Raw genomic sequence first — 23,591 nt, forward strand, 5'->3', positions numbered from 1 at the left:
GTCTCGTCTACATCAGCAGAGATCAGACCATCAAACCCTCTTGCTGGCGTCTGAAATGAATTATAAATAATCTGCTTTGGGAACCTTGACCCGCGTGTGTTCCACTGAGCATTTTACATATTTTTGTTTTGCAGAGACACGAAGGGAAATATTATTGGTGCTGATCACACAGCAAATGCCTCGGTGAAGCTGTGCAAGTCGATGAACGCACACGGTTATTGCCCACAATACTGGATCATTCACTATGAATTGGGTTGCATTGATGAATGTATTGGCTGGTGAATACCTTCATCAATAAACAATCTATGAGTTTGAGATAATGGTCCTGTAAATCATAGAGTGAGTGAGTTACTATTATTGTAAAGTTGGAATTATAAATGCAAGTTATTATTATAACGTAACAATCGATGCAAATCTAAGACGAATGAACATTCAAATTTGATTCTGTGCAAGAAACTGTCATTGCTTACGAGGGAGTTGGGGGGGGGGGGGGGCAGGTAACACTGGGGGCAAATTGAGAGAAAAACCCTACTGGCAAAGCAGCGTTGCAGGACAGTGTTATGCAAATACTGAGGTCCCTACAGTGTTCCCTGTATGTGTGTGTGGATTGAGTTGTATGTACAGCGCCTTGGGACGTCCTCCCGACGTGAAAGGTGCTCTATAAATGGAATCTTGTTGTTGTTGTATGTGAGTGAGTGTGTGGTGAGTGTGTGATTGTGTGTGTGGTGTGTTTGATGGGATGTGTATGTGTGATGGTGTGTGTGTGATTGTGTGTGTGGTGATGGTGTGAGCGTGATTGTGTGTGTGTGATGGTGTAAGTGGTGATGGTGTGTGTATGATTGTGTGTGTGATGGTGTGTGTCTGATGGTGTGAGTATATGATTGTGTGTGTGAGATGGTGTGAGTGGTGATTGTGTGTGTGGTGATGGTGTGAGTATATGATTGTGTGTGTGTGTGTGATGGTGTGTGTGGTGATGATGTAAGTGTATGTGTGTGTGAGTGTATGTGTGTGAGTGTATGATTGTGTGTGTGAGTGTATGATTGTGTGTGTGCATGTGAATGTGTGAGTGTATGATTGTGTGTGTGTGATGGTGTGAGTGGTGATGGTGTGAGTGCATGATTGTGTGTGGTGATGGTGTGAGTGGTGATGGTGTGTGTGTGTGATGGTGTGTGTGATGTTGAGGGCGTGAGTGGTGATGGTGTGAGTGTGTGATGGTGTGAGTGGTGATGGTGTGAGTGTATGATGGTGTGTGTGTGAGTGGTGATGGTGTGAGTGTATGATGGTGTGTGTGATGGTGTGAGTGGTAGTGGTGATGGTGTGTGTGAGTGGTGATGGTGTGTGTGATGGTGTGAGTGGTGATGGTGTGTGTGATGGTGTGAGTGGTGATGGTATGAGTGGTAGTGGTGATGGTGTGTGTGATGGTGATGGTGTGAGTGGTAGTGGTGATGGTGTGCGTGATGGTGACGGTGTGAGTGGTAGTGGTGATGGTGTGCGTGATGGTGACGGTGTGAGTGGTAGTGGTGATGGTGTGAGTGGTAGTGGTGATGGTGTGTGTGATGGTGATGGTGTGAGTGGCAGTGGTGATGGTGTGCGTGATGGTGACGGTGTGAGTGGTAGTGGTGATGGTGTGTGTGATGGTGATGGTGTGAGTGGTAGTGGTGACGGTGTGAGTGGTAGTGGTGATGGTGTGAGTGGTGGTGATGGTGTGAGTGGTGGTGATGGTGTGAGTGGTAGTGGTGATGGTGTGAGTGATGGTGATGGTCTGAGTGGTAGTGGTGACGGTGTGAGTGGTAGTGGTGACGGTGTGAGTGGTGATGATGGTGTGAGTGGTAGTGGTGATGGTGTGAGTGGTGATGATGGTGTGAGTGGTAGTGGTGACGGTGTGAGTGGTAGTGGTGATGGTGTATGTGGTGGTGACGGTGTGAGTGGTAGTGGTGATGGTGTGAGTGGTGATGATGGTGTGAGTGGTGATGATGGTGTGAGTGGTAGTGGTGACGGTGTATGTGATGGTGACGGTGTGAGTGGTGACGCTATCTATGACGCTCCCCCGTGAGGTCTTGTTTCCGAATGCCTTTGCTGGTGGCCAAGCCCCGCCCCCGGGTCCCGCGCAACAATTCACCCGGGCCTTGGGACTCCACATTGTGAGGCGATTGGCTGCACGTTCCGTCAATCAAATGGAATCCCCCCACGCCCCGCCCTCCGCCCCGCCCCCTAGCAACCGCCCTGGAGACGAGCGACGCCGGAAGCTCCAGGAGACAACAGACTCCCCCTTCTCACCCTCTCACCCACCGCGGGTACCCGGGCGGCACCTTGGACTGAACTGACGCTTCTGATCCTGATCCCGAGGAGGCAAACGATGTAACGTTTACGTATATAATAATAATAATAATAATAATATGGAAACGAACTAACAGCGAATTCTGGTTAACGTTGGCGTGTCAACAGGGCCGAGGGGGGGGGGGGGGGGGGGGAGTGGGAGTGGGAGGGGGGAGTGTGGGGGAGGGGAGTGGGAGGGTGTGGGAATGGGAGGGTGTGGGGGAGGGGGAGTGGGAGGGGGGAGTGTGGGGGAGGGGAGTGGGAGGGTGTGGGAATGGGAGGGTGTGGGGGAGGGGGAGTGGGTGATGAAACTTAGTCGGTTTTTCCAGCTTTTTATGTTTTATATTTCAGAAATACTTTGTGTGTGTGGGGGGGGGGGTGTGTGTGTGGGGGTGGGGGGTGGGTGTGTGTGGGGTGGGGGGGGGGGGGGGGTGGGGGGAAACAATAAACCCACTTTTATTCCCCCCTCCACCCTGACTCGGAGACCCCCAACTGATGGGTGGTATCCGCTGTTACAACTGCCACACACCCAACCCCCCACACACACACATCACCCCCCACCCCACCCCCCCCACACACACACACAAAAAAAAGTACACCCCAGATAGAGTGAGAATGACTGAAAAACATATTTTTGAATAAAAGTTTTGTCATTTTTTTAATGAATACATTCCCATGGTCAGTTCAGATCTGTTCAGTTCGGGTCGCTTTTTACCACTATTATTATTTATTATTTATTATCATTTATTATTATTATTATTACCGTTTTCTTTCATTGTCATTTCTAGTCTGGCAAAACCTCCCGTCAATTCAGCAGCATTTTTAAAAATAAATAAATAAAATGTGTTTGTATATATTTGATACACTTTATTAATAACCTTTACAGATTAAAATGAATGAGAGCAGAAAGGATAGCGTCGATTCAAGAAGTTCCACGCCTAAAGCCTCCAGAGGATTCACACCAAGGACTAGAAGTTTTGTGGAGCCAGAGAAAGTCAAACCGCTCCCAGGTGGCAAAACAAGTGGTAAAAAGAAAAAACATGGTGAGTTTACCAATAGGAACTTTTTTCTTATCTTCTAAGAGTAACGAAACGTTTTTTTTAAAAAAAAATCGAATGCAACTTTTGTGTCCCTATTGGATCAATTGGTAAAATCGCTTGAAACAGCCATATAGACCCTGTCTCTCCCCCCTCCCAGAATTAATCCTCATGTGCATTAAATTAGTCTGATCTCACCAGAGTTTGGGGGGCAGGAGAGGCAAAAATCAGATCAATCACTTCCAGAGATCCCTGCTGGAAAGGGTATATCTTTTTTACCCAATCCATTATTATTATTATTTTAATTGCAGAATATTTTGAAATATTTGATTACCTTTGATCTTTTTTTCAGGAAGGAAAGGAGAGGACATATTACATACTCCTGATGGTAAGTTTTCCAGGAATGTTTTCTTCCCATCTTCAGACAGAAAAGGTGCCCATAGTGGATGGATTTGAGGAGGAGGGGGCAGCTGGGAGGGGTAAAAGATGGCTGAACACATAATTATTATTAATATATTAGCATCATTAATTGGGATACGTTCTTTGGACTACTGGTACCCTACTGAGCCATTTTTATATTTAAGTATCTTTCTGATATTTTTATTGAGTAAATGTCATGATAATGAAGGTTAAGACCTACCTCTTTCGACTGCACCTATGATCACCTGCCACTGTATAGCACTCCAAGATACTATTCTGTGTGCAAGAGGGCTAAATAAATGCGAATTATAGTCATTGTCTAATTTCATTTGCAGAAACCTATTTGTTGAAATCCACTATTATTATTAAAAAGTATAAAAACCAAAGTTGCTGCAACCATTTCTTTAAATTACCCTGATGGGTTAATAGAAAATTAAACTATAGAATGTTATTCTTATTTTCTTGGTCACTGGTGCAGTTTTGGCCCCCAGATGTTGGGGTGTGTTGCAAATTTATAACAATCCTTGTCTTCTTTTTGTCTTCTTAAATGAGTGGGATTATAAATTTGAACTGTTCTAAAATACTTTCAATTACTTTTTTGAAGTAAATTCTCTTAGCAGAAATCCTGCTGACTCCCATTATTTAGAGATTGCTGTAGAAGTTGTACTGTATTTGATGGAAAGATTCCCTTTGTATTAATGAGGTAACCACATAAATATAATAAAACTAATAGTCACACTGTTTTTTTAGTTTAGATGGATTATCTAGTCATAAACTGTGCTTTTAGCTCACAGTAGTCTCAACCCACAGGGAATAGATATTCTTTCAAGACCACCTTCTAAGATCTAAGACTACTGTGATGAGGTGCTCTGAATGAAAGTTTGCCAGCAAAAAGACAGGGACTTTGCAAATTACTAACTCAGTGCCTTGAAATTGAAAGGTTTTTAATTTCAACAACAACAAATTACATTTGTAAAGCACCTTTTGCATCAGGAGGATGACCCAAGGCGCTGGACAGTCAGGGATCCACACCCGAGCTGGTAGTTGGGATCAGGAGGGGTGGAGGGCAGACAGGGTAGGGGTAGGAGGGTGGCTGAAGGCATGGTCAAAGAGGAGGGTCTTGAGATAAAACATTCTAAAACAGAGTGATATTGATGAGTAACAAATTTATAACAATCCTTGTAATAATAACTTGTATTTAATGTATGTTGGGCCTTAACACACTATTGAGATGTCCCAATTGTTTCCCAGGATTTTACTATGTATTTATAAATGAACACAGCAGCCAATATGCACCAATCTGGGAGATTCTTGGCCAAAAATACAAATACCAATTTTTTTGCAGGTTCACTTGAAGGCATTGTTCCTCTTTTTCTTACCTCAAAGACTCAGGAAATCTTCCATTGTATAATTGCTGAGGATATCATGGAAGAAAGGCCCTACATGTTTATCAAAAAAGAAGATATCATTCGTGACATGAATGAAAGACAAGCTATCTCCGATTTCCACCCAATCAAACAAACTATTCTTGTTGGTATCATTTTCACTCTACATTATTAAACACTAGTAGGGAACCTAGATGAAACAAACTCTTACCAATTGTTACTTTTATAAAACAATGTACATTGATGAAAACAATCTTTATTCGACTGTCAAAATAATTCAAACAAGATAAAAGATGAGTTATAACTTCTTGTATTTAAAATGAGATGAATTCTCCATTATATGTATTTGTTTGCTGCAAACAGTGGTTTTATTTTTTTTAGTGCTGGTTTTAAATTTGCTGAGCTAGGAATTGGTTTCAACTTAATTCTTCCATATATAGTTCAAGAGGCAACAAAAGTAATGAGATTATAGGAATTCAGTCATGTGAGAAAGAAATGATCAGGAGACAGCACAAATAAGGTGATTAAACGGACTAAGTTCTAAGGAGCAATTTGTATAGCGCCTTTCACATCAGGAGGACATCCAAAGTCAGCGTTTTGGACCCGAGCTGGGGGTCGGGATTGAGGAGGGTAATTGAAAGCACGGTCAAAGAGGAGGGTCTTGAGATGGGTTTCAAAGGAGGCAAGGGAGGGGATGAAGCATGGGATGGAGTTTCAGAGAATGGGGGCAGAGTGGCTGAAGGCCCACCCGCCAATGATGGGGCGGGCGAGGTGGGGACGTGAAGCAGGCCGGAGCCCACTGAGCGGAGGGAATTGGCAGGTTGGTAGGGGGTTAGGAGGTCGCAGTGTTAGGGGGGAATGAGGCCATGGAGAGCGTTGAAGGTGAGGACCAAGATCTTGAACTGTATCCTCTGTGTGATCGGAAGCTAGTGTCGTCGGGTGAGGATGGGGGTGATAGGGTCACGGAGCCTGGTGCGGGAGAGGACACAGGCTGCAGAGTTCTGGATGATTTGCAGCATATGGAGGGAGGAGCTGGGGAGGCCGACAAGCAGGGAGTTTGATTAGTCAAGCCTGGGTGTTATGAATGTGTGTATGAGGATCTTGGCGGCCTGCAGTGTGAGACAGTGGCAGAGCCAGGCGATGTTGCGGATGTGGGGGAAGGCAGAGTGGGTCATGGCACAGATGTGGGGTAGATAGGACAGTTGAGGACCTAACGAGATGCCAAGGTTCCAGACTGGCTTAGTGAGATGGAGTGTGCGTCCAATGGATGGTGATGCTGTCAGAGTCTGGGGTGTTAGAGGCGCTGATGGGATCCAATCAGGAAGGGCTGTCAGTATACCTACAGTTATAAGTATGTTTATGAGTATTTCCTGAATGCTATCTAGTTTTTTTTTTATCCAGGACTACCCAGAGGAAGAAATTCTGCTTGTGTATGATAAAGATTTTTCACATGGCCAAAATTTCTACATTGCTGCAAGTGAGGCGATGAAGTTGAAAACTATTAAAGTATGTGATCATCTATGTACACTTTAGTCAATCAGGTAACATAAAATAATGGATCAGTGCTATTTCTGCAAGGTATATGTGAAGGGGATTGAAAACAAAATAAAACGTTTATTATTTGCTTCTGACACAATTTCAAACCGCATGAAAAACATTTGGTTATGTTGCTTGAAGACAGGGGAAGTTTCAAGTTTTTCAAATGCCTAATTCTTTTGCCGATAGACTAAAATGCTAAATATAATTTTTTTAAAAATCAATGTACTTAATGACAAGGGCATGGACAGTGGGACAAGCGAAAATGTGCAAATCCACAGTTCCATCTTGTTGATGTTTGGTTTAATAGGCATCTGGCTGTAGGTCCACTCCCACCTCCTCAGTTATCTCACAACGGGCGAGTCTGGTTCGCACCCCTAGCTGCCACTGAACTTGCCTCCCAGGATCACCAGTCTTAACTTGAAAAAAAACTTCTGTTGTCCAATAACTTAAGATAAATGCCTTATAATCCAAGTCAAATTATATTCTATTTAGTGTGAACCGGTTCCTTTAATTTTATTTCTAATTTAAAAAGCAGCACAAGTGGATGGAGACATGGGATTTAAAACCCATGCCACAAAGGACACTAACCTTTGATCAGAACCACCCAGTGCTGGATACAGTGGAGAGCTGAATAGAGCTGAAGAGCAAAGAGGTCATGAGAGCTCAAACAGCCTGGCAAGAAGTAACGTCTAGACAAGCCCATTTAGTGACCCACCAGCGAGTGACAGTCACCTGTGGAACTGCGCTGGCATTACAGTCAGGGTTTCAGCATAAGAGGGAGAATTAAGGTGGAAATGGTAAAATATTAAATGAGTCTGAGAAGCCGTCATTAAGAATTCATGATTTCTTACAGATGTTAGACCAGAAAACTGAGGAAGAGGAAGAAGCTTATGTAACCAAATTCTCAGATTTCAAACCCTGGGTTTCTTTGGGCAGCGGAATTGAAATTGAACATGAAATGGTGAAAGAATCTGAAACTAAGGTCAAAGCTAACATTTCCTTTTACTCTTGTATTATTTTTAAGTGAGAGCACAGCCAATTCATTTAGAATTCAATGATTGTTGTTTCTTAATTTGTAGCTATCGTCCTGACAGAATGGCTAAAACCTATTCTTCGCTCTGTGTCAAAAATTGCTTTACAAACCGTTTGATATCTTTTTGAGAAAGTTACTCTTCATCCTCAAAAAATGCCATAAAATCACGAGAACTTTGTTTGCAGTAAACTTACAATAAACAAAGTAAGTAAACTTTGTTTACAGTCACTGTAAGCAAAGAGCTTGAAAGTGAATGAGAATGACAGGGGTTCTTTGCATGGAGTTGTCCATCAACAACCTGCATTCATACAGCACCCTTCACGCCAGGTAGCGTCCTGGAGTGCTTAGTGAAATGAAGTGTTTGTTCTGCACTGTCACCTAGAATGAGTTTGGGCATTTATCAAGGAACGATTTTAAGGCCATTATCCCACCCAATTGACCAGAACACCAGCGCACCCAAATCAAAGATACCTTAAAGTCGTGTATCATTTGGGTGATATATTTGTGTGATTAGATTGTCTTGAGAGACGTATCATCAGTTTCACTGTTGATTCCTTCGCCTTTGTATTTGTTACTTGTAATTGTGATTACAAATATTTTATTTCTTCATCACAGCTGAAGTTTAGAATTTCACGAATCCGCAAAGAGTTCGGATCCAAAGTGCTTTTTACTGATCGTAGTGCATCTGCGGCAAAGGATAGTTATGTGGAATGTGCTTCCTATCCAGACTCGAGCTTCAGCCTTAAAATGATGGAGAGGGATGTGGGGGTACAGGCTGTTGCACAGTTGCAAGAAACTAACACGCAGACTAAATGGTGAGTTGCCACATGCTTTCTTCCAGTGTAATATAAGTATGATTCATAAGCCTATGTTGGAGTAAATACTATAGCTCGTGTATGTAGCTGATCAGTTCACTACAAATTAAATTTTACTAAGGGGCATTTTCAATTAGAGTTGAAAATAGTACCAACCTATTTGGGGGTGAAATTCCACCAGTCAGTAAAGTTACTGATGTTGGTGTTTACTCGTATTGGGGTTTCTTTTCCCCCCATCTGCCATCACATTGTAAGTGAACACATGCAAACCTGTAACTTCATGAATCAACAAAATGTCATCCCGTTGCTCTGTGGACAAAATGAGAGTTAGCAGTGCCCATAGCATTGATATCTCAGAAGAAAAAATGTTTCAGATTTTGTCGTATTAAAACATGAGCGTCTATGATGTTTCAGGACTTACCCAAGGAATGCTTGCACCCAGAGTGTGGCTCGAGAGTTCACAGAGGAGGGGAAAAAAGAACATTTGGAAAGTAAAGACTTCAAAGATTTCATCAACTCGGTTTCCTTAAGGTACATCTGCAGATCAGTTCAATATGTTGCTCTTGGGAGCACATACCTGCTGTGCACTTTTTTTTTAAAAAGGCAAGCATTGTAGAATTAGATATTTCATTTAAATCCTTCACCAGCACTTCGCTTGCATTTTGTGCAGATTATATTCATGGATTAGAAACCAAATCAAGTAGGTACCACATGTTACTGAGTTTTACAGATAATCAAAGCATGGGTGTGTACAGATGTAGCCAATGTCAGCCAATGCAGTATTGGAGGGAATGCTATTATAATAATCCTTATGTTTGATTTAGTGCCCTTTCAAGGTGAGAGGGCTTATCGAAATGCTCCACAGATTATATTGTAAAGCATGTTTTGCAGCTCTCGGTGTGTTGGCCTCATTGCTTCCCACCCAAAAGAAGCCTCAATTCATTTTTCTGGTCACTCTTCAAGAAACTCTAATATACAATTCACAAGTGTTGACAAGGTGACAAAAGGATTAGGTTTCACTGTGATGCTGGATAGTCTGTCTGACCACAGTCACCACCTAAGTCCACATAGGAAGAACAGTCACTTGAGTGAAGTACCTCAGAGGTGCTAGGATCTGTGAAACCGTACATACACCAGTACAAGTTATGCTCTTCAAGAGAGTGAGGGGGAAAATTGGAGAGGGAAAGTAAATACTTGACAATTTTGAAATCACTATAAGGAAGGCAAAAAAATACCTTACACAAGTATAATTTTTAGTGCTGGTAATCTCAACAGAACAAATTGCGTGTGTTTAGGGACTTGTCATAGTATTCTACGGTTTAGTTACATTTTATGTTGTTAGCATTAATTACGCTATGATGTGTACCTCTTTGAGGACAGGTTTGAAATAGCTTTGCAGCAAAATGAGATCATGGATGTGTTCTACAACGACTGGAAAGGTCTTTCAGATGAAGAAGCCACATTTGGGGGAAAAGCAGACAGCCACTTAAAGGAGTACCAGTCCTTCACAGACATACGCCACAGCAAAGGAAAGCGAATCAGCCACATCGAATGGCATCCAATATTCACTGGTAATAGCATAACAATTGGATAACAACAAATAACAACAACAACTCCACTCAGGGTAGCATCTCAGAGCGCTTAACAGTGGGGGAGCCAGGTGTGAGGGGGAGGTGGCCGTAACATGGTCAAAGAGGTAGGTTTTCAGGTGGGACTTGAAAAAGGGAAGAGAGGGGACAAGACGGAGGGATTGAGGGAGAGTTTTCCAGAGTTTAAAGCAATACAAGATAAAGCAATGTATTGAAATCATTTTGTAGTTTTATTTTCAGGGGTGAAGTTATTATTAGTTTTTCCTAAGTGCATTAAGATTTTGTCATTGTGACCAGTTAGAATTCAGCCTGTAAATTGACCCTTGGGCAGATTAACAACAACAACAAATTACATTTGTATAGTGCCTTTCACGTCAAGTTACAGATTACAGATATTCTATAACAATTTGGAACCTGGAGAAAAATGTCCCATTCACTCAAATTTGATTGAATACTTAAACTTACTGCACCATACTTGTAGAAGCAAAAAGCAAAATGTTTGATGAAAATATGTGGCATTATCAGCAATTACTGTCACATGTAGATGACAAAAAAACCTTGAAAATATATTAGTCATTGAAATATGAATACAGGTTAATCCATTTTATAACTATTCCTAAAGCAATTTTTCATTCAATAAACAGTTGAAGGAATAATTTCTCAGAATAATTAGATCACTGTTCTCTTATGGAATATCAACTCCTAAAACAATGTTGTAGAATTGTATTGTACATAAGCTTTGGCAGGTCTTCATTGTTCTAGATTATCAAATTATTTCTGAAGAAATAAATACTGAAAGATGTTCAACCATTATTTCACGGGTGGATAATTTGATAATCAAGATAAAGTTTATAGTTGTTGGGCTAGTTTAATTCTAGGTTTTTCAGCTGAACTCAGGAGTTGTTCTGTTTCTGTTTATTATCAGGAATAGTTGCCGTCTCTATCGTGGAGAACATTTCCATGGAGGACAAGATTAACTTAAACATGAAACCATTTGCAGACGCTTCATATATTCTTTTCTGGAATTTTAATGATCCCATAAACCCTCAGGTATACAAAGATCCTTTGCATATTACAGGTGAAATAACCGCTTCAATATTTTAAAAAAATTAATATGTGTTCAGTAAATTGTGTAATTTCTCACCATCCACTAGATGGTGCCCAGAACAGTGGCTAGTAGAATACAGCTTTAAAGTGATCAGACATCCAAGCAGAAATTAGTTTGAAATCATTCTGTTGATGTTTTAAAATCAATTTGTACGACTACATTTACATATAAACTTATCAGTCAAGCATACGAAGCACTGAATTTGAGAGCAGTGGTAACTGTGTTTCTCTTCTATGCTTTAGGTAATCCTGGAGTGCCCGGAAGACATATACAGCTTTCAGTTTTGTCCAACTGATCCAAATGTCATTGCTGGAGGCTGTAAAAATGGACAGGTACTTGTGTACTTTCTTGTCAGCTATTAAATCCAACAACAAGTCTATATCTATTCTAAGATTGTACTAACGAAATTTGTTATATTTCAATTTAAAACGGATTTATTGCAGAAATTAGTGTTTCTAATTAATTTTCACCCACACAATTAGACAGTCACTGCACTCTACAGTATATTCTGTGAAGCACTTCGAGATGTCTCAAACATAATAAGGCGCTATAATCAAATGCAAGGATTAGTATTTATTATTATTCTATCAAACATGTTTTGTGACCATTGGTAATTACTTTATGCAATATAAATAAGCAAATAGTCTCATTGTATCTGCTGTGTGATCACGCTGGTTCTGTTTTTATCTCTAGGTGGTGCTGTGGGACATCTCTTTATTTCAGGACAAGTTACACAATAACAGAGCTGGAGGGAAGACCGATGTCAAAGCTAACTTATTGGTGAGTGTCTGAGAGGCCTCAGAATTAATTCACTTCAATGGAGGGCCAAATGATGGAGGACTTTTCACAGTAAGGCACAGATGGACAGCAGATGTTCTAGATTAAAACAAATTTAACAGGCAGCTCAGCAGATGTGAAATTCAACTGAGAGATACTTCCAGAGCATGTTTAGATAACACGTGAATAAATGCCTCTCCAGAACTTTGTCACACAGTCAAATCAATCTGCTGCACTGAAAATAATGAATGTGTTGTCACTAAAGTAGCCTGCAATTCTGGGAAATAGGACAGAGATTAATGACAGTGTTTACGATGGACGGGTTAGTGCCGGGTTCTTTAAAATAAAAAAAAGTTTCCAGATCTGACAGTTATAAAATATTCAAATATTACAGACTGAAGTTCCTGTCTAAAAGTGTATGTTTTAAATCAACCAGTGCTGCCAGACCTTCCATAGGCATGATCATCTTCAAAATCAGTGAGATGCGGTTGGCTTGCCAGCACTGCACTTCATTACGAGAACATTAGCACCACAATAGTATTCGTGCTTAACCCAGGTTATTGGAGGAACATGTGAACCTCAGGATACTGGAGGGAGAACAAATCTGCTCAGATTGGCAGCAATTTAAATATTTTAAAGAATATTCATTATTTTGCTACCGTGATGATCTCAGTGAGTTTATCCAGTAAGTAACAGCAATACAGAGGTGAAAGATCCTGGGAACAAATCCTGCTCTACATTGAGATAGGTTGAGATAGTATGGGAGCAACAATAGGCCTTCTTGCCCTAGGATTAAGAGAGGGGGGGGGGAAATTAGCTAGAGCTCTACTCACTCCTGATAACTCTGCATTAATTCAGTCTGCTGCAAGGTGTGCTTAGGTAATGTGCGAAAAAAGAATTAGGCTCATCTGAGAGATCCCACAGTGATCACAAACTGTTAGTTTACCTGGGTGAGGAGTACCAGAGCAGTGAATTCAGCTGCACTCATAGAAATATATTCCAGGAGACAAAAATAAGTCAAATGCTTTTAGGAGAGGATGGTAAGGGAAGGGGGAAAAACATGCGTAACCATTAATATTCCTTGATGAGGATTCTTTTCAAAAGATTTTGTGAACAAATACTTTTCCATTTCATCAAAAACATTTGAAGCATTCCACACCCAAAGTTAATATTATTTTATTCTAAACTGTTAATCTGTGAAAGGCTTGAGCCGTACAACAATTGAAGTGGTTTGTACCTCTCACAACTGACATCTCAGCACAGGTGTTAACTCCCAGGTGTTTTGCCTGAAGGTAGGGTTTGGTTTTTCTCTTCATCTCCCAATCTAATGAAGTAACTTGCTAGATAGAGTAAATGTGATACTTTATGCCACCCAGAGAATTCACTTCCATTGTAGTTCAACTGTACTGTATTTTTTCCTTGGGTTGAGAGACTATTCGTAGAAACATTTTTTAAAAAATTCTAAATAGTGAATTGAAATATAAAATCCAGAGAATTTGATTCTCTTTCACTTCATATATTGGATTTAAAAAAAAGAATTCTTCAACTGTCAACAAGTTTGGTTATATGACGGCACACTGATTGAACACTTGATTCTCTCAGTAGCAAAGCTGAAATGTTTAAAGCTTGTCACTAAGCAACGGGGTGTTATGATAGCTTTTTGGCCTTTTGGTAAATTTAGTGCATTTTATTACCAACGTCTTACTGTCCTCATGAAAACTATTGAAAAGTAAGCTTGCAGTGTGGGATTTGGCTTTGGCTGGCAAGGTTGAGGAGACAGCTACACACCGTGGTGTCTGCTTTGCATTATTGCAACTTTAAGTGTTCAGACCAAGTTCATCACCAAAAGACACCTGCCCTTTACGAGGACATTTTAAACTTAATACTTAGTTTTCAACATTGAAGCAGAGAACGACTGAGTGGATCTCCTGGGCTGCAAACCCCAAACTACTTCCAGTCAAAATCTGAGGCTCAAGCACTTGAGCTGTCCGCAGGGTGTTCCAGCTAATCATACCTGCCCTATTGCCAGGAAACCATTCAAAGCTGGCATCATTACACAAGTTGTACCATCTTTTTTTTAAAACATCTGAATAACTAAACTGTTGTATTTATTTTACTTGTAGCCTGATCTTGACGAAGCACAGATGGAGGAGTTACCCGTTGTTCGATACTGTGCTGTGTCAGCAATAGAATATAGCCACAGTTTCGCCATTACTGACTTATGCTGGCTCCCAAATCATTTTGAGGTAAGGAGATGGTTTTATTTTTAATTTATTTTAATGAAAACAGTTTTTTTTTGTTACAATTTTCATTCGGTTTCTTCCTGCCTCCTCCCTCAAAGCCTTCACTGTTATGCAGTTCCGATTCCTTGCCTAAGTGTTCATTTTTCTGTACAGCGAGTGTTGGAAAGCATCACAGCCAAGTCCAATTCTGTTCTCACTTGACATCCACACAGATAATGAAAACTACTGGATAGTAAGCAGGAGCAGACACTTGGCTACATTTTCCTTCCTAAATCCAAGGATGCTGAAGTTATTTGGAGTGCTCCAATTACTACCCTAGCAGAGATCAGCTAACTTAGCACAGATTATAATAATAATCTCGATAACATTATTTTACCCACATAATATAGTCAATTCACTTTTATAATATATTCCGTGAAGTGCTTTGAGACATCTCAAATAATAAGATGCTAAATCAAATGAAAGAATTATTATTAATAGTAATAATTTAGTGCCTTTCATGTTGAAGGACATCTCAAAGCGCTTCACAAGATGTACTGTAAAGTCTAGAGGCTGTGTAATTTTGTGGATGAAAAGATTAAGAATACAATTCTTGACCTTCTGTACTCTATGGCTTAATGCTGCAGTGTTTTATTCACTTGACTGTCAGGGGGAGTTAATTTGCAATGCAGCTACAGGACAACCCATTTATAGCATGTTTTATGGGGTCCATTCACTCAGACTCATAATTTGGGTTACAAAGTTGGAAATTGACTGATAAAGGCATGAACATCTTTTCTTTCCCTGTAGGTGACAAGGCTTGGTACTCCTTCTGAGAGTAAAGACCGTATTTGTGTTCAACTCATCACATGCTCTCCTGATTGGTAATTTGTTTTTTTCACATATAATTTATTACTCCTGTCACTTTGCATCTTTTATTTTTTTTCCGAAGGCTTAATATTTTGTTCTTTCATTTAACAAAATAGTTTGAACCCATTTCTCCTCGATCATAATTCACTGCCAATCACAGCATTGTTTTAAAAGAAATACCTGCATATTTCCACAGTAATGTGTTATTTTGGGACGTTCGACACCCAAAAGTCTTAGCACGATCAATGCTGGACAAAAGGAAAGGAGATGAAAAGGAGCTGGAAAATCCTGATGGAATACCCGATACATTTAAGCACCTAGATCTCTGCTGGTCCCCTCTACTTTCGGTATTGTAAATATATTATACACACACACACAGACATTTAAATAATTTTCTTTCATTTGCAATTATATTTACAGCATTTACTATTATTCTCATTCTCTCATGAAATTGGTCCTTGATGTTGTTGGAAACAAACACTGTACTGGCATAATAAATAAGCCAACAGGATTATCTTTGAATAGATGCTACATTTTCAAATTAGTTAACTGCATTTAAAATGAATACTTTCAAGGGACTGAGTTCTAGATGAAGATACTGTCAGAGACAGAATTGCATAAATAGGAGAAATATTGCACAATTGTCATTGTGGATAGACACCATGTTAGAATATTCACAAAGTAGCAGCCTTGTGTCTGGTAAGAGCAGAAAGGTGTGACACAAATAAAAGAGACTCTTACATTGCTTCAGTCACAGTCTGGTTAATGACTGAAATCCTAGAATGTCCCTTTGATGTTGCAGAGGATGGTCGTGATGCAGGGTCCTCTTCAAGTCAATTGGGCTGTAGACCTTTGGGCTGTAAGAAGGCTATTCTAGTGTTTATCAAACATTATTAATGGAATAAATTTTTAAAGTTGTGTGGAACACTGTCATTTGTTAATAGTGACATGCAAAGCTAGGTTTGCTTGAGGCTTCCTACCGTCGCCCAGATATCCCAGTCATTTTCAACAGTAGTGTGGCCCAAATAAATCAGTTCAAGTCGAAACTGAGATGAGAATCCAAGCACAGTTCCAGAAGGTCAGTCTGACACATACCAAGTTCCCTCACAACCCAATCAATACCTATTGAATAAGTGCTTTGTTCCCTGGGTGTGTTTCAAATGACAAGTAAACCTCCAGGAAAAAATGGTAGTATTATCAATAAAGAGGGCTTCACTTTGATTTTCTCCAATTCATCATGAAAAGGAGAAACCTTGCATTGGTGATAAGAGAACAAATGCAATCTCCTCAAAGGGGCGATTGTCCAGTTCAGAAACATGCCAAATAATCTGTTACTATATATGTTACTGTAACTATATCTCACTATCAATATCCCCCCCTATCAACAGATGACATTACCTAGAATTGCGAACATTGGAGAATACAGTCCTTTGAAAATCAGCATTGGCGAGAACATCAAGGAAAAGGTCCATGTTGGTAATCTTACATTTGGTACCATTTCAATTACAATACGTTTAGAAGGCTTAGGAGCCAGATATCTATCCATGTTACACTTCTGGTTGCTTCCATGATCAAATAAATAAATACCTTTTCTTTCAATTAAATTACCTGAAAATCTGAAAAATGTTGTTTGGTCACTCATTTGGCATTCATTTGCTCAAGCGTCATGGCCTGATGATGTGCTGGTGTCTTATCGCCTATTGAAAGAGAACTTCAAACAGTGATGACCATGACAAGAGTCAGTAGATTATAAATCTAAATCATTTAATTTACATCTTTTCAAAAGCTGAGGCTGCTCTAATGAAAATTGCAGGATTTTTTTTTAAAAAAAAGGCTGCAAATCAGCTTCTGCAGCTGTACATTGGAAACTGAAAACAAATCCAAAGTTCAGACTCTTATTCTCCAAAATATTCAAACAATGCAATAACTTGCACAATAGATGATTATATTTAGAGATGAAAGCTGGGAGAATTTCCTGTGATGCTACAAAGGTTCAATGTTAAATTTACACAATTTGAGGTTTTAAATTTATCTTAGCTATTCTGAAGTAACCCAGTACATACATTTCAATTTCTTACAGTGCACTATTCATGTTCAGCTTAACATAATCCAAAACTAAAATTTGGTATTAATGACTAAATTTTCAGACTAAATGGCTCTACTGCTTTTCTTTTTCAGTACTTTTTCTAATTTAAAATTTGATCCATAATTTGAAGAACCTGCAATTTTCAACCTGAACTTTTCAAAATGACCTAAGTCAATAAACAGAAATCTTATGCTTTGTAGAATAGTATTTTTGAACATTTATGCTAAATAAAAAATTAAACTACAAAGTTACCAGAGATAAAACTCATTAACTCTGCCGCGATCATAAATAGTGAATAAACAATAGCTTCACTCATACTCAACAAAAGTGTCCTTATGGTGTACACCACAAGCTCTGAGTTTTAATGTTGTCATGTGGTGGAAGATCCAACACAGAACAGTTTATTCTAACTGTAGGTCAACTTTATAATTGGGAATATAACAGTTTCAGTCCTGAAAAAAATATCCCGTAGTGTATTTTCGAGAATTGCATCCTATTGCTGTGTGCAAGATTGTAACAATTAGGGATCTAATGTATCATTCTTGTCCCAAACAATAGCTCATAAATGGAAAAAACACTGGAAAATGTAATCAAAGATATGGCAGTGCTCAAATAAATACAAGTTCAAATTCCTAGAATACTACAACTTTTTTTTTTAAAGTTAGATGTGTTGAAAGATCCATTTTTGTAACAGTTATTCCGGTCTATTTAAAATGTTAAATGTTAACAAAAAAAGTTAACTGCACTCCTGCCAATAAATAAACATCTTTTATACAGTTTGCAGAGATTATATGCACTTTCCTTGTCTCCCTAGATAAACCAACTCACGGTAAAGTGTTCAACATAAGTGTGTTGGACTACTCCAGCCTTCGTGTTCCCTCAATCAGAAACCTGAAAACCCTGGATAATATTAATACATTTTCCTTTATAGGAACAGAAGTAAGTTTCATCATCCTCATTCCCAAATCGAGAAATGCCTGAAAGGGAATAGAGGACCTCAAACCATAACAAAATGGGCCCTTGTAAATTCTACAACTTTGTCATTGTTCAGACTCCCTTTGGTCTGAAAGGCCTGCATCTCAAATACTTCTTGGAACATAATGGTCCATGGAATGTCATCTAAGGATCTGGCTAGATCTGAATAGCGGAGGCTTAAATGTAGATAGCTTTACAAACCATCTTTAAGGTCTTGGAGATTTTTTATTAGAAAATATCCTTGGATGATTACATAAGTAGAGACGGAAGAGATTGTGGAAGAAGTAGATCTGATGAGTGACAAAATATATAACAAAGTAGATATCTAATCTGTCTCAAAAGTATGCAACTCATTTTGGATCTATTATACTAGGATGGTGAAATTGTTTATACAGACTGGCGGGTGGAAAAAGACAGCGATACGGGAAAACTGATTAGTAAGTATATTTTCTGAATTCTGTGGGGGGGAAAAATTACCGCAAATTAAATATTGTTGTTAGATGGAATTTTATAACCTTTAGGTCTCTGGGAACTCTGGCATTGGTTTCTGACAAGTGTTTTATGGTGCAACATGCCTCTTGGAAAAATGAGGCTCACATCTGAACTCAGATCATTTATTTTACAACTTTAATTAATTAGGATATTACATATGCTACCAATTAGGGTATTGTATTTGCCTATAAAATATAGCCACCGCACTTCACAGTATATCCTGTGAAGTGCTCTGAGACGTCCTGCCGACGCGAAAGGCGCGATATCAAATACATGGATTTTTTTTAAAAAGCTGCTTTAAATTGAAAGCAACAGTAAACAGAAAGATAAATTCACAATACTGGGTAACATGTTCAGCCAGCAATATTTCAACCCGTCAACTAATGCTCCTGAAACATCCTTTTGCGAACATGTATGCTTTTTTAATTTTTTTAAAACGTTCCACTGATCTGAACAAATTTCATATGTTTTATTTTTCTATTTGTAAATAGCTAATTAAATAATTTTAGAATGACAGAAAATTATCAAATATAGAAACATAAATGATCTTACGAGTCTTTACTTTACAGAAATCCATAAGAAATTGTTACCTTTTTAAAAACGTTTTTTGAGAATCCGACTTCCTTCTGTAGGTATTTAACAACTTCTTTACCTGTCAATTCCCCAGGTCCTTCGCCATCTCACTGTTTTTCAGTCCACGATGGTCCAGTAGAGATTGTACAAAGATCCCCTTTCTTCAATGACATTATTCTGTCTGTTGGAGGTTGGACATTTGCCATTTGGAAAGAAGGTGTTTTTGTAAGTAATTGTTGACTGTTTTATTGATCATTATCTATAGAACAAATGTGAAGTCTACACACATTTTGATTTAATTTCAGCTCTATTGGTTAACGGAAGCCAAAAGATTTGAAAGATTTAGAAAATTAAAAATTCAGTTTGTATAACTTTAATGAAACCTTCCAAGTCTGATGTTTCCGCCATTCCAAATACGTTTAATGCTGTCCTAGTATCTTAAGATGTAGAACTCCTAATATCCTCAATCTTCCCTTCCTTCTACAATTGATGCATTTTAAGCCCAAAGTTGCCATCACCTTGTCACTTCTACACCTCTTCCACTTTTTCTCGCCTCACCTTTTTAATCTCGATGGTGTAGTGGATCTTGAGGCAGGTTTCCCAATACAAATTCTAGTTTTCAACTGAAATATGGTTTAAGCTGAGAAGGAACTTTAAACATACCGAGAACTGTTATCACAAAGTCAAACCTGACAAATCCATGGGTTAATAATAGATAAGACTAGAATCTGCAATGAAAGGTAGCGAGCAATATTATTGTTACTGTGATGTATTTTTGTATCTATTGTTTCAGATTGGTCCACTTTTCCATTCAGCGTGCTCTCTTAAACGGTGTACTTCTGGACACTGGTCCCTCTCGAGACCTGGGGTTTTCCTGATTGGAAAAGAGAACGGGAACATTGAAGTTTGGGATCTACTGGAAAAGACACACGAACCCTCACAGATACAGAATATCTCCTCGGCTCCAATAACTTGCATCAAACCCTCGATTTTCTCGCGTATGTATCATACTGGCAAAAAGAATTGGTTCCCAATCTGAAGTTGAATGAACTGTGGATCATATTTAATGATTATGAAAGCTGTATTCTTGCATTGAATTACTGGTTAGATTAATACTGTAGAATGGAGATTTTTCTTTTTACCATAAGGATCAGGGAGGAATTTTAGGATTCCTTGACGTAACAGTTATTTACCAGCCCTCGTGAGATTTAGGAAGAGACCATAAAATTCCACACCATACAGGACTTTTAGAAGTGGTGTACCTTTTCGTAATCTTGCTGAGATCACAAACTCCTCTAGTTTCCTGTACTGATACTGTGAAGCTGATGCAAGGCATGCCTACAGAGTATAACAAGCTGAATTGTTGACTGTAGAAAATCTTGGGGGACCTATTCCAGTCTCCACAGGTCATCTTATTTGGGTTTCCTACTAATGAGACTGCCCGCTCCTAACCCAGTTCTATATTAACAGGAGAGTTTATGACCTGTTACTGTCTTATTTTTGTTTTATCAGCAAAGCAGCACTTTCTGGCGGTATCAGATGGCGCAGGTACATTGCTCATTCTCGAGGTGCCCTGGACTATACGCCATTCATCAAATCATGAAGTGAGTAACAACACTACTGTGTTTCTATAGTTCCATATTTTCAAAGGAAAGGATCCCACAAATCATCTTTCAGAACAGAAAACTCTACTCTCTAAATCACTTTGATGTCCATTTGAATTAAGTCTGTCTGGGCAAATTGTAAATGAGTTTTCCATGTTTTAAATCACAAATATTGCTGCTTGTTATAGGGTTATGTTGGCATCAAAAGGTGACTGATAACAGCCATTCTGGCACAAAAGTCATGGAGCACTCCCTGCCTTGCCTCCTTCAAGGCATGTCTCAAGACCCACCTTTGATCCACCTTTAGGCGCCTCCTGCCCTCCGCCGCCCCTGATCCCAACCCCCTGCTCGGGTCCAAATCTCTGACTGTCCAGCACCTTGGGACGTCCTCCTGGCATGAAAAGCACTATACAAATGCAATTTGTTGTTGCTGATGTTGTTGAAATAAATTTGCTGGCTGAAGGGGTCCAATGCAAAATAAGTTTGAGCAGTCACAGCCAACTCCTTGAGGGCATGGACTGCAAGCACCAAACTCTCTTTGATTTGAGATGAATTTCCTACTAGAGAGGAAAGTTATCCTGGCTGCTGTCGGAAATAGAAACACTGATTTTATGTCAGTAGGGGTGATGTGCAAGGAAAGAAAGGATGAGCATCATTCTGCAGCTGGCTTTGCCATACTTGACCAATGCTGACACCGAGCCCCACACAGCAAAATATTCCATTACCCAACACTAATATTCCTCAACTAAAAAGTGCCATTTCTGGTTTGCTAAATGGCATTTCCCGTCTCCCTAAATTTCTTAAATGTACTTTGATGAGCACAATCCTAACCCATTGCAACATTTTTTTTTACCCAAAATAAAAAAAGTAACTGGTTGAACCCTCTGATACTGTGTTATACTGTCATGATTTTTTTTCTTTTCCAGAAAGCTAACATTCAAAATTACTTTGAGAGAGAAGTGAAACGCTTGGAATATTTTGCTGCCAGAAAAAAAACAAGAGTGAAGGAGCCAGTAGAAGAACCGGAGACAAAGGAAATTTAATGAAATAATTTCTATCGGGGTTTTCAAACACTTCTACCATTCTTGCACAACATTATCCAAATGCACATCTAGAAAGGAAGGTCATACAGTCTAGCCACTATGTATTTATACTGGTGTCACTGGGCTTCAAATTGAAATAATGTACTCTGGGTGATTCAGAGCCCAGTCAACAGAGAATTAGGACTTTACCTTGTTCTGCTAATACTACCCCAAACTGCATATTGTTTCAGAGTACAAGTGTGTGAAACTGCTTCTATTAATATAACACTGAGAGTTGAAATCTGCAGAGTACAATAATGATTTCATTACTTACATTACTTCCTGATGGTTCTGTCAACACATTTCAAACAGTTATGCAGGCATTGCAGTTTCAACATATTTGTGGATATTACATCAAAACCAGTCAAATGAATCATCTGTGTTCACATTCCATCAACTGCAACACTGCACAAAATAGCATTCCTCTAAAGCAGTTAGAAAATCTCTTTCCATTTCATATGACACTCCTGCAAACAAATATATAGTCACTGAATTTTATAATAATAATAATCCTTGCATTTGCTATAGCGCTTTTCACGTCTTCTAGACGTCCCAAAGCGCTTCACAGAATATACTGTAAAGTGAATTGACTGTATAATTGAACTCAGGTCTCTCACTTGCAAAGTGAGTGCTCTAACCACTGAGCTACAGGACTCCACAGGATTTATAGTAAATCCTATGAAGCGCTTTGAGATGCTTCAATAATGTGATAAGGCCCTATATCAAATGCAACGATTAACAATCAACAATAGTCACTTACAGAAACATTTTTCATAATTTAATTTTTTTTCTGCAGGAACCGGTCTCAGCAGCAGAGAAGCTAGAAGAAATAAAAGAATTTCAAAAGGCATATGAGGCTTATTTGGAGTTGGAGAAACAAATACTTATGGAACTCAAAAAAGAAAAAATATTGGATACAGTAACAGAAAAGTAACAGTTAACTATCAATTTTAATTGACAGTTGAAATTTGTTTACGCAAACTGGTTATTTACTCAAGGTTTACTTAAAATGTTTAAAATCCTTTATTTGAAACGAAGATAAATGGTATGTAGGAAATACAGTGCAACATTATTGCACAGAAAACAGTTCTGAATATTTACTGTGAATTAATATCAATAAAGCCATTTTTCATAGATTTGAATTCTGGTGTTAATTTCTAAATTTAATGATACAATATTCATTAGAGAATAATATTTTCTAGTTTTCTATACAAAATACATAACGTTTTGAAACTGCAATACAGTATGATGCTAGTGCTGTGAAAATCATTAATAACAGTACTCAGTCATGCTTGCACCTCCTAAGATTACCGGTTCATTTAATCCTTTTGCATTTTGAGCAGTATGTGGAGCAAACTCTTTGAAGGTATGAGGCTGAGAAGGTCAATGACCTATGTAGAGTACAATCTTTATTACAGAATACTAATGAAAGAAAGAACACCTCTAGCCAGAAACTTTAGGCTATAACCATGAATGAAAAAGCAGGAAGCTGCAAGACATTATAAAACTAAGGGTACTAACTTTATATTCGATGATAGATCTTTGAAACTGCAATACAGTACTAATAAAAATTGGGAAGCTGAATCTGCAAACCACACTGAAGTGATTAAATTGTTTATATTGTACTTTTAAACAGCTGTAGAGCTTCACAATGCACTGCATTTTTGC

General features: G+C 39.0%; 1 protein-coding gene across 1 annotated transcript; it reads left to right on the forward strand.

The window, feature by feature from the left end:
- The first annotated feature begins 2,292 nt into the window (after positions 1 to 2,292).
- dnai3 (dynein axonemal intermediate chain 3) lies at positions 2,293 to 22,982 on the forward strand. The gene is made up of 23 exons (XM_007887199.2): positions 2,293 to 2,358; positions 3,203 to 3,359; positions 3,706 to 3,741; positions 5,119 to 5,303; positions 6,560 to 6,664; positions 7,551 to 7,679; positions 8,346 to 8,545; positions 8,960 to 9,076; positions 9,926 to 10,116; positions 11,060 to 11,184; positions 11,485 to 11,574; positions 11,936 to 12,022; positions 14,143 to 14,265; positions 15,052 to 15,125; positions 15,308 to 15,458; positions 16,500 to 16,587; positions 18,012 to 18,136; positions 18,546 to 18,609; positions 19,332 to 19,462; positions 20,031 to 20,235; positions 20,750 to 20,841; positions 21,768 to 21,875; positions 22,720 to 22,982. The coding sequence occupies exons 2-23, from the start codon at positions 3,209 to 3,211 to the stop codon at positions 22,855 to 22,857; spliced, it is 2,715 nt and encodes a 904-aa protein (XP_007885390.1). The 5' UTR covers positions 2,293 to 2,358; positions 3,203 to 3,208; the 3' UTR covers positions 22,858 to 22,982.
- The last annotated feature ends 609 nt before the right edge of the window (positions 22,983 to 23,591 follow it).

This window comes from Callorhinchus milii, unplaced genomic scaffold (assembly GCF_018977255.1).
Source record: "Callorhinchus milii isolate IMCB2004 unplaced genomic scaffold, IMCB_Cmil_1.0 Scaffold5, whole genome shotgun sequence".
NCBI classification, from domain to species: domain Eukaryota; kingdom Metazoa; phylum Chordata; class Chondrichthyes; order Chimaeriformes; family Callorhinchidae; genus Callorhinchus; species Callorhinchus milii.

Coding starts and splice junctions, on each gene's coding strand:
- dnai3 (XM_007887199.2), top strand. CDS start 3,209: ATGAATGAGAGCAGAAAGGATAGCGTCGATTCAAGAAGTTCCACGCCT. Junction 3,360..3,705: donor TGGTAAAAAGAAAAAACATG/GTGAGTTTACCA, acceptor TCTTTTTTTCAG/GAAGGAAAGGAGAGGACATA. Junction 9,077..9,925: donor ATCAACTCGGTTTCCTTAAG/GTACATCTGCAG, acceptor CTTTGAGGACAG/GTTTGAAATAGCTTTGCAGC.